Source organism: Myotis myotis, unplaced genomic scaffold (assembly GCF_014108235.1).
Source record: "Myotis myotis isolate mMyoMyo1 unplaced genomic scaffold, mMyoMyo1.p scaffold_m19_p_7, whole genome shotgun sequence".
NCBI classification, from domain to species: Eukaryota; Metazoa; Chordata; class Mammalia; order Chiroptera; family Vespertilionidae; genus Myotis; species Myotis myotis.
This window is the reverse complement of record NW_023416379.1, coordinates 57,831,386-57,841,847: the sequence shown is the minus strand read 5'-3', so window position 1 is coordinate 57,841,847 and position 10,462 is coordinate 57,831,386. Positions and strand designations below refer to the sequence as shown.

At 35.3% G+C, this 10,462-nt stretch overlaps 1 protein-coding gene across 8 annotated transcripts in view; it reads right to left on the bottom strand.

Annotated features, from left to right (window-relative positions):
- Window positions 1-672: 672 nt before the first annotated feature.
- IBTK (inhibitor of Bruton tyrosine kinase) overlaps window positions 673-10,462 on the bottom strand; it is an 88,807-nt gene continuing 79,017 nt past the window's right edge. For all 8 annotated transcript variants that reach the window (XM_036316594.1, XM_036316595.1, XM_036316592.1 and 5 more), the window contains 3 exons: window positions 3,371-3,442; window positions 2,824-2,956; window positions 673-1,934 (listed from right to left, as the gene is read on the bottom strand). In XM_036316594.1, the coding sequence (XP_036172487.1) occupies window positions 1,803-1,934; window positions 2,824-2,956; window positions 3,371-3,442 (337 nt within the window). In that variant the 3' untranslated portion in view covers window positions 673-1,802. The remainder of the gene's footprint in view (window positions 1,935-2,823; window positions 2,957-3,370; window positions 3,443-10,462) is intronic.

Below are 10,462 nucleotides of genomic sequence, written 5' to 3'. Positions count from 1 at the left end.
TGATCCTTTAAGTTGCCTTTTGCTAGAATTTCTTCAATTCTATTATGTCTTTCTTGAAGTCATGGGATTAAAGATGAACTAATAATTGCAGGCTGAATGTCATTGTTAGGGAAAGAACACATCAGTTTCCTGGGCCTTTTGGTGCTATCTTCATGGAACTGCTTATGAATTATAGTTTCTAGCAGTGCTTATCTTTCATTTTATCAGCAAAATAACTCTTCTGTCAATGAAATTTAATAGGATACCCTACAGTATAACACAAGCCATAAAATGCAACTGCTGACTGGGGTTTGTTGAGGCCTAAAGCCCCACAGATTGGATCAGCCCTTGTCCCTCCTTCAGATCTCATCCAACAAAGGCCCTTTAGGTGGTGCCCAGGCAGCATGAAGCACACATAGAAATCCATAGCATTGTTATGAAAGATGTCAATGCACATGTGAGAATCAAAGTTTCAAATAAATTACTCAGAAGGCCTCTTTACTGCAATGTCAATAAAACATCTCAATTTACTCAAACACATAAAACTTTTTCACAGGTGCATTTTAGGGAAACTACCCTTTTTTAAGAAGTCATGTAATGGATACAGCATTCACTTAAAACAAATACTGACTATAATAACTAGTAATTCCTCCTATAATAGATGACAACATAGTACAAAATATCAAACACACATTAGCAGTGATCAAGATTAATTTTTATTGCACATTTGCTTACAAGTTTGCTTCTTTCAGATAGAGCTCAATTTTTTAGTTAGTTTCAGCAATTCTTCCATCATCTGAATTACAGCAGTGAATTTCTTGCATGTTCCCCTAGGCTCATGTCCCAGAAAATAGAACATTAGCCTTCCCTATCTGTCTAGATACTGGAGCATAGACAACATTTCCTAAAATTGTAACCACTCAAAAACAAACAGCATACTATAAAGAAAACAATGCGTATGTCTTCATATAATTCAGGCTCAGAGAATTTCTGATAACATAATATTATAAACCCATCTTCTTCTAAATTATTTAATTCTTTTAATGTATAATTAAGCACTGATTTCAGAAAATTTTAACACTTTGGAAAACTGATTCTCTCACAATTAAGCTTTTATAAGGTCTCCCCTCCCACTAAGAAACAACCCCAATGACTCCAAATCTCATTAAGGAACTATTATCTTTGATTAAGCTGTTAGTAGTGTTCCTATTTCCTTTCCACCGTACTCCATAGTTTAATGCAAATGGAGAATATGCTATCCAAGCTGAATAATATGGCATCTGAGCAGATCAAACTTTAAACAGACTAGAATGTTCATAGCTTAATGAACAAAAAACACACAAGAATGGCAAATTACTATGGTAAACACAAAATTTTGGCCATTAATGGAGCAAAAAAGTAATGGCTAAATACTCCTACTTTAAGATAATCAACATTATAGAAAAAAAGAAGTGACAACAGCTATTTGGCAAAAATCTTCTAAATTATCCCAAGTTTTCAAGTGGGAAGTTATTTTTAATGCATCACTCAGATTTTATATTTCAATCACTCACGCTTTCCTTTTAGACCTATTCAGAAGAAACTATTCTATTTAAACTTAATCTAGTTTTTCCTCTGACACACTTTTAAAGAAAATTACTAAAATCTCGAGTCTAAGGAATTTTTTAATCACTCAAATATAAGCTTAAACTGCAGTATAGACATGAGATCTTTCTTACTCTATCTAGAATGATCTTGTTACCAAATTTGTGAAAACTCTTTTCCACAGCTTTTTTGTATGACAATCGCAATTTATGAAAAATGCATCTCAATTCCACAGCAAACTAGCATCCATGCTTATTCCACATAGGTACTGCCAGTGGTCCCTGCGGTGTCCTTTCAACAATGACAAACTCATCAGGGTTGCCAAGTGCCTCATAGAAAACCAATAAATCTTGTATTGCATGCTCCTCAATCTGAAAGGAGGGAAGAAGAAAAAAGAGAGAAGACTTGTTTTACTCCTTTAATTGCCAACTGAGGAGGAGGATGTTAGCGTTCCATTTTCCTTCTGTGGAACTACCACTGTCTGTGCATACAACATAGTGGAATTAAAATTAGGCATCCTACTATCCCCTTGGCAAGGAGAAGCCTCGAGGCCTCAGCTAGGATAATTAGATACACACCTTTTCTTGAATTTTAATGTTGAGTAGAAGAAAAAAAGAAACTGAAAATAGTTGTTAAAATCCATTCATTGTGAGATAATTTACAGGTCTTTGAACTTTTGCTTCTCAGATCTCTAGGGCAACTGCAGGTCTTTGTTTCCAAGCCTGGCTCTTTGGTCTTTCAGCTTAAGTCTATGGAATCTTAATATCCCTCAAATAAATTTTCTTTTCCTTAAGTAAGCCAGAATTGGTGTGTGTTGCTTCAAGAATTCAATGATTCTCAGTGAACTTCCAAGGCAGGTGTAATATGCTAGATAATGCCAAATTCTCTACAGGTCACTCTTAAAACAGTCCAAAGAATCACCAATGCTAAAAATGTTAGCATTATCAAAATTTATTAGTTCTAAATTAGTAATCCTGAATATGTCAATACTTAAAATTGCTGAATCTCAGTTTACTTTTATATTGCACTAGAGGCCCAGTGCACGAATTCGTTCGTGGTGGGGGCCAGCTGGCCCTGTCCCTGGTCGAACTCCGGGTTGAGGGGACAATTTGCATATTAGCCTTTTATTATGTAGGATTTGCATTTTAATCTATAAACATATGCACCTACACAAAGCAAACAAACATAATTTCTTGAGATCTAAGGATAAAATGTAATTAGAACTTCCCAAAATTAAACACATTTAGGCATATTCTTTACCTGAATCAAAGCCAAGGGTTTTTCTCGACTTCTGGTAAGTGCTGCTTCCTGTTGTAGTTCCTCTTCTACAATAGATGCAAAAGTGACTGGGGCTACCACAGGAGGAGCAGTCAGTGAAGAAGATAACCAGGGACTGAAAGAATAATAATAATAATAATGAGTTTTCATTCATCTTCCCGAAGTTCTGCACACAGTACCTCCTTTGAAATACTCTAACAGTGTTACATTTTTTTCCCAGTGACCTACAACATAAGGGACCTGGGAACTTTTGCATTCAGTTAACAGAATGATGAGATGAGAAACAGAAAGGAAAAGAACTAATATTTTATTTGGTTTAGTGCTGTAGAGAAAACTTTGGAAAACTCCAAAAAGTGGGATGGGTCAGAAGCAATATAACAACAGAAAGGTAATTCAAACTGTGTAGCACAGCGTACTCAGAAAATACATTCTATTCAATATCATACTATCCCCAATATCCTAATATTCTCTTTCAGTGCTAAGCAATGGCCTATCCTTGGAGGTCCCAAAGCTAATCAATTAACCTCACTTGTGATTCTCTAGAAGGGGTGCATCTGAAACGTGGCTGCCTTCTGGTCCTGGGGTGCCATGAGTAGAGCATCTGCAAAACGAATGCCAAACAGAAGATTAAAACTTCTAGTAACATTAGTAACACTGCTTATTAACAGGATTCCAATGGGAGAATGTAATCCCAAACCAGGGACAGATTAATGTGTGCAGTTAGACTTACCTTTATTTTTTATTTTTTTTATTTTTTTAAATATATTTTATTGATTTTTTACAGAGAGGAAGGGAGAGGGATAGAGAGTTAGAAACATCAATGAGAGAGAAACACTGAGCAGTTGCCTCCTACACACTCCCCACTGGGTATGTGCCCGAAACCAAGGTACATGCCCTTGACTGGATTCGAACCTGGGACCCTTGAGTCCGCAGGCCGACGCTCTATCCACTGAGCCAAACCAGTTAGGGCTAGACTTACCTTTAAATTATAAGCAAAAAAAAATCTATATGTACTTATAAAATCTTATATATAATACACCATAAGGGAAGATATTCATGGAGCCATTTATTGTAATCAAACATACATTAAGAAATGCAAGACAACTTTGTGAAGAATGTTTTACATTAATATTTTGACTAAAAAGTGATAAATTTGCACTAAGTTCCAAACATCGTTTAGTAATAATGTTGATGAGATATAGTAGGCACTTAACTCATATTTTTATCAATTAGCCTAGGTTGAAATTAGTTTCATTATACCTCTTTTCTCTTAAAGTTGAAGAACCTATCAATGACATTAAAAGAGCACTTACTTGTATATAAAAACAAGATAATTAGCATCTAAATTTTGTGAGCAACTAAAATATAGTAAATACTTCGACAAGCTAGGGACTATAGATAGGAAAGAAATATATGATCTCTACTTTCATGAAGAAACAACATATAAAATGACATATAATACAACAGAAAAGAATTTAAGACAGTGTCTCACAAACTGAGGTGCAGAGACCATAAGGACCTATATCAAAAATATTTGGTTATTTGAGAGGGTCCCGAGCAGAAAGGGGTGTGGGATGAGGAGAATAGGAAGCATTCCTGTATGGGGGAAAATTAACAAAGGTACCACAGAGATGGGCCTAATTGTGGAATTTTAGAGTGAGAAAGGTACCTAGAGATTATCTAGATTAATCAAGTGCTCTCTTTCAGCAATGACCAAACATAGACCTAGACGGGTTTAACAACAAAGTCTGAGAATGAGCAAACAGGGCCTGAAATATTAACTTCCTGATTCATTTATGTACATCTACTAGGTGTCTGGCAGCACTGTAGTGCTGAAAATCAAGTTGATTAAAACTCAGAAAGAACTTTGGTAGGGAAATTTTAAAATGTATTTAAGCAATGATAAAACATGAGAATACTATAATTGATATCTATACCAATATGTGCAAAAAAACTATGGATTCACAGCTGAAATTAATAGGGAAGAGGACATATGCTGTTGGCTTCACTGAGGAAATGGCATTAAAACTGAGGAGAGTGACAAAGGTTTTGGTCATACAAATACATGGACAGGTAAAAGATTGTGGTGGCTTTAAGTAAAAGTAAGCTGTTCTCTTCAATAGAAGAGTATGGAAGAGATTAAAAGGGAAATAAAGTTACAATGAAACAGAGGAGCCAGAATGCAAAATGCACTGAAAGCTAGAATGTTTAGACCTTATGTGTGGGCAAAGCTACTGAGAGTATTTCCGTATACTTATTTAATCTTTGCAATACTCTGGGAAGAAAGCATGTATTATTTCCCTTATACTAATGAGGAAACTAAGACTCAGAGCATTATGTATTTTGCCTGATTCACAAATTGGGTAAGTGGCAGAGACCAAACTCAAACCCAGGCCTTTTTCAGAGTACGGTGTGTTCCGTTATCACAAAGCTATCGTTATTTCTAGTATTCCCCTTAGTCTAGAATACATTCCACGACAAATGTCTTCTCATTCTTTAAGGACTGCCTCAAATATCACCTCCTCTCTGCTCCTACAACAAAATTACTCTTATACAGCTTCACATGCTGTATTATTATTGTTTATAATTCTGTTTTACTATTAGACTAGTCTCTCAAGGTATAGGACTGTGTCTCACTCATCTTTGTATCTCAATGTCTAGAAGAACACCTGGAACATAGCTGTTTATGAAAAAGTAATTACAGAATAAATTACTGAAGCAGAAAGCCAAAAGATTTTAAGAACGTGATAAAAGCAGAGGGCCTAGCCTGTGATCTCAGTGATTGAGCGTTGACCTATGAACTAGAAGGTCATGGTTGGATTCTCAGTCAAGGCACATACCCAGGCTCAATCCCCGGTAGGGGGCATGCAGAAGGCAGCCAATCAATGATTCTCTCTCATCATTGATATTTCTCTTCCTCTGAAATCAATAAATATATACACATATGTATATATACATATATGTACACACATGTGTACACACATATATATATACGTGTGTATATATATAAATATACAAATACTTAAATGTATATTTAAAACCAGAGGGTTTTGTGTATGTGTATGTGTATGTGTATGTGTGTGTGTGTGTGTGTGTGTATTAAAGTTCTTTATTCCTTTGGATTACTGTAACTTTTTTCTTTCAGATGTAGGTGATGAAGTACAAATAGGTATAGTTACAGGTTAGTTTTAATGAAGTTCTATGATTTGCTATCTACTGGATACCTAACCTATGATATCCAAAGTCTCCAGGATGAAATAAAAAAACAGGAGGGAAAAAAAAGCCAAAAATATGATCTAGAAAGCTGCTGGGATAAACATGAGATGATGAAAATCTAGATTAAAATGGCTGTAAAATAAATTTTAAAATTCGACATTCTGATGGAATAGATAACTACCTTAGAGACTAAATGCAAATTCCCTTAAGTTCTGTGAAAGGACCTACAAGTCAGTCTAAAGCTGGAGATAACAGGCCTAACATAGTGACGTAATGGTGATCAAAAATCATCTTGGTGTCCAGAGATCAGCTAAAGGGTTTTGAAACTTTCAAAGAAATGGAAAAAATAATAATGTGGAACCAATTATTATTTAATTGTTAAAAAGCAGCAGCTACAAGCTCTCTTAGAAAATGGTATGTCACTGGCTAACAGAATTGAATATTTGGACTAAAGTATCTTATGTAGGCCTTGTTAAATCAAAGTTAAGCAATCAGAGCTTAAGTATAACAATTATCTATGAAACATTTTGTAATTTACAAAGTCCTGTCATATACATTAGTAAGTCTTATAATAAACCTACAGGATAGGCATTACTATTTTTATTTCATATATTAGCTGAGGTTCAGGAAAGTTCACAGAGGCCTATTGTAAGCATTAGACTAAAACTCAAATCTGTTTCATTCCCAGAATTCTTTCTAATAATTTTTCAGTGGATAATCTCATTAATTATAAAATTATCCAAACAACTTGAAGTTTATCAACATTTCATCTTTTAAAAAATATACATATTTTTTATTGATTTCAGAGAAGGAGAGAGACAGAAACATCAATAATGAGAGAGAAGTATTGATCCATTGATTGGCTGCCTCCTGTATGCCTCCTCCTGGGGGTTGAGCCTGTAACCTGGGCATGTTCCCTGACCAGAAATCAAACCTTGACTTTCTGGTTCATAGGTCCACACTCAAACACTGAGCCATGGTGACCAGGAAACATTTCATCTTAGAATGAAGTGAAATTGTTAAAAATAAAAAAATAGAGATATGATTAAGTATAAAAAAATTCTAAAATTTCAGATAATATAGCATTATTAAGCTTAAGGTATTTGCAACACATTGTTCCAATAAACAATGTGTATAAAATTTAGTCTTCTGAAGAGAAAAACAACTTTCCAGCAAAATCTTTCAAATATTTGTTCAAACTTAAGACCATTAATCTTGCTGAATTTAGACTTTAAGAGAAAACCAAATTACTTCTTGCTCACACAGTTGACTTTTTTAAAAAGAATTTTGTACTAGCTTAACTACAAATAAGATTAGAGCTGATATAACAATTCTTGTCTCGTAAGTAGTTTTTCTTACTAATTAAAAACACAAGATCACATGTTCTGCTCAGAATTACACAAGGAGGTATTTAAGTGAAAGGAAAATGAAAGAAAACATTTTAAAATGAAAAAGAACACATAAGTAATAATAAACAAATAGAAATTGCATAAGTCTCTCTCTACTACATTTTTACACCCCCAAATAACATTGCCATTCTTGGATTTCACTGGCCTTGAGGTGGGGAGGGGAGGAATCACATTTTTAACAATTAAAACAAGAACGTGTGATAGGTAGAATTTCTTGAGATAAATCCCCTAATCTCTGCCCCTATCCTCACCCCCCGGGGCCCAATTCCCTCAAGGACTATAAGGATTCCCATCTTCTTGCTTTAATTCCCACCATTTCCTCTGTTTACACTGTCCCTTCTCTCTTCTTTTAAAAATTCCATTTTATGTTCAAAAACTTGGGCAATGAAACGTATTAATATTTTTTCTATTATTATATGGCCATAAAGATAATGATCAAATATTTGGGATTGAGTACATGAAAGTATTTATGAAATAATACAACTGTGCCCCAGTCATTTTTTTCCTTCTCTGAACCACTCATCTGGCACTTAGTCAGATATTGCTCTATGACTTCTTTAATACTATTAAACTGTACGGTAATTCCATTCTCGTTCTGTCATTTAACTTCTGTGTGTGCATATTTAGACTTACTGAATACATTTCAAACACATTTAAGGCTAGGCCCATGTATTATAATTTTACATATATCCAAGAGGCCAGCAGAATTTTGTCCATATATCAGGTGTCCCATAATTCAATGAATTAATAAGTATTTTACTTTGTTATGGTTTATCATTTCCTTTTAAAAACTCACTTATGATTACATTATGACCTATGGTGAAATTAAAATTGAAAACTCAAGCTGTTTTCTTTCCCAGTGATCAGATGATAACACATTGCTATTTAAAACACCAACTTCCACTTCTACCCAACGTATGGATGGCATAATACTATCATATACTCCTGTCACTAAAATTTCCAAAATAGTACAATAGCACATAACACCATTCACAATTAAGAGCCCTGATGTTATAGCACACTCTAGTGATCAACTATGGAACCACATGTCCTTAAAATTGTAGAGTTCCATAAAAATAAAATTATGTATCCCTGCCCTGGCTGACGTGTCTCGGTTGAGCGTTGTCCCATACACCAAAAGGTTGCAGATTCAGTTCCAAGTCAGAGCACAAATCCAGGTTCAGTCCCCAATTGGGGTACATACAGGAGGCAACCAATGGATTTTTGACATTCCTCTCTCTCTAAAATCAATCGAAGCACATTTTTAAAACATTTATTTATCCAACGAAAATAATAAATTTTAATGTATAGTTATATTTTAAAAATGAATGTAATACTTCATACATCTAAGGAATACAATATCACTTGCTATATTACAAATGTTACTTGAAGCAGAGCTATAATTTTATTTCATTTATTTATCCCATCATTCAAAAAATACTCACTGAGCACCTACTAATGCTAGGGAACATTCTGAATATTGGTGATGAGCAAAGAGATCAATCTTCCTTGCTGTCACTGAACTATGGAGTTGAATATACAGACATTAAATACTTATAGCAGAAAACATTAAAGAATCCTACTAATAAAAAGTGTAACTGAGAAGTGTGATGAGTGAGAAGTGCACTGAGGACATACATAACAGGAACCTAACCCAAAAAGGGAAGTCAGACTTTTCCAAAGAATATGACTGAATAGAGACTGAAAGAAAGTCAGAGTCGACTAGTTAAGAGGTAGGTAGGTAGAGAGAAGGAAATGGCCCGGCCTACATGGCTCAGTGGTTGAGCGTCGACCTATGAAACAAGAGGTGATGGTTCGATTCCCAGTCAGGGCACATGCTAGGGTTGTGGGCTTGATCCTGTGTGGGGTATGTAGGAGGCAGCCCATCAATGATTCTCTCTCATCATTGATGTTTCTCTCTCCTTCTCCCTTCCTCTCTGAAGTAAATAAAAATATATTTAAAAAAAAAAAAAGAATTGGCATTTGAGAAACTAAGAAAAGGCCAAGATGGCTAGAATACAGAGATCACATTAAAAGATAAAGCTAAAGCCAAAACCGGTTTGGCTCAGTGGATAGAGCGTCGGCCTGCAGACTGAAAGGTCCCGGGTTTGATTCCGGTCAAGGGCATATACCTGGGTTGCAGGCACTTCCCCAGTGGGGGATGTGCAGGAGGCAGCTGATCGATGTTTCTCTCTCATCGATGTTTCTAACTCTCTGTCTCTCTCCCTTCCTCTCTGTAAAAAATCAATAAAATATATTAAAAAAAATAATAATAAAATAAAGCTAAAGAGGTTGGCAGGAGCCAGACTAGGTAGGCCTTGAAGACCATGTAAGAATTCTAGCTTTTATTCTAAGAGAACTCAAATCTGCATTTTAAAGAGAACCTACTGGCTCAATATATTGAAGGAAAGGAAGAAAGGCTATGCAGGACCAGTTAGGAGGCCTACTCAGGTGACCAGGTGAAAGATCACAAGTCTGAATGGGGGTGATAACAGTAGAGATAAAGTTTAGTATATGGATTTGAGAAATATTTAAGAGATAAAAATGGCATGTCCCGGTGACACACTGGACATTGGTGAGGAAGATGGATATGTCAAATGCCATTTATCAAGGAAGAAAAATAGGCTGTTTAATGTCTTCGCTATATATTTGTTTGATTTTGGTTTTATGAGAGAGGTATGAGGAAAATATTAAGTTTGGATTTGAACATAAAGTTTAAGGTGTTTCTGAACATCCAAATGGGACAGAGATATCAAGAAGGCAGTTGGATAACTAAGTCTGAAGCTCAGATGATGGATGTGGGCAAGCAATATAAACGTTGAGTAGCTGATAACTGAGCATAATCTCATGAAATAGATGGTATAGAAAGAATAGCCTATATAATAAAAGCCTAATATGCTAAGTGTCCAACAGTTCGACCAGTTGCTATGCACGCACTGACCACCAGAGGGGACAGACACTCCGATTGCAGGTTAGCTTGCTGCTGGGGTCTGGCC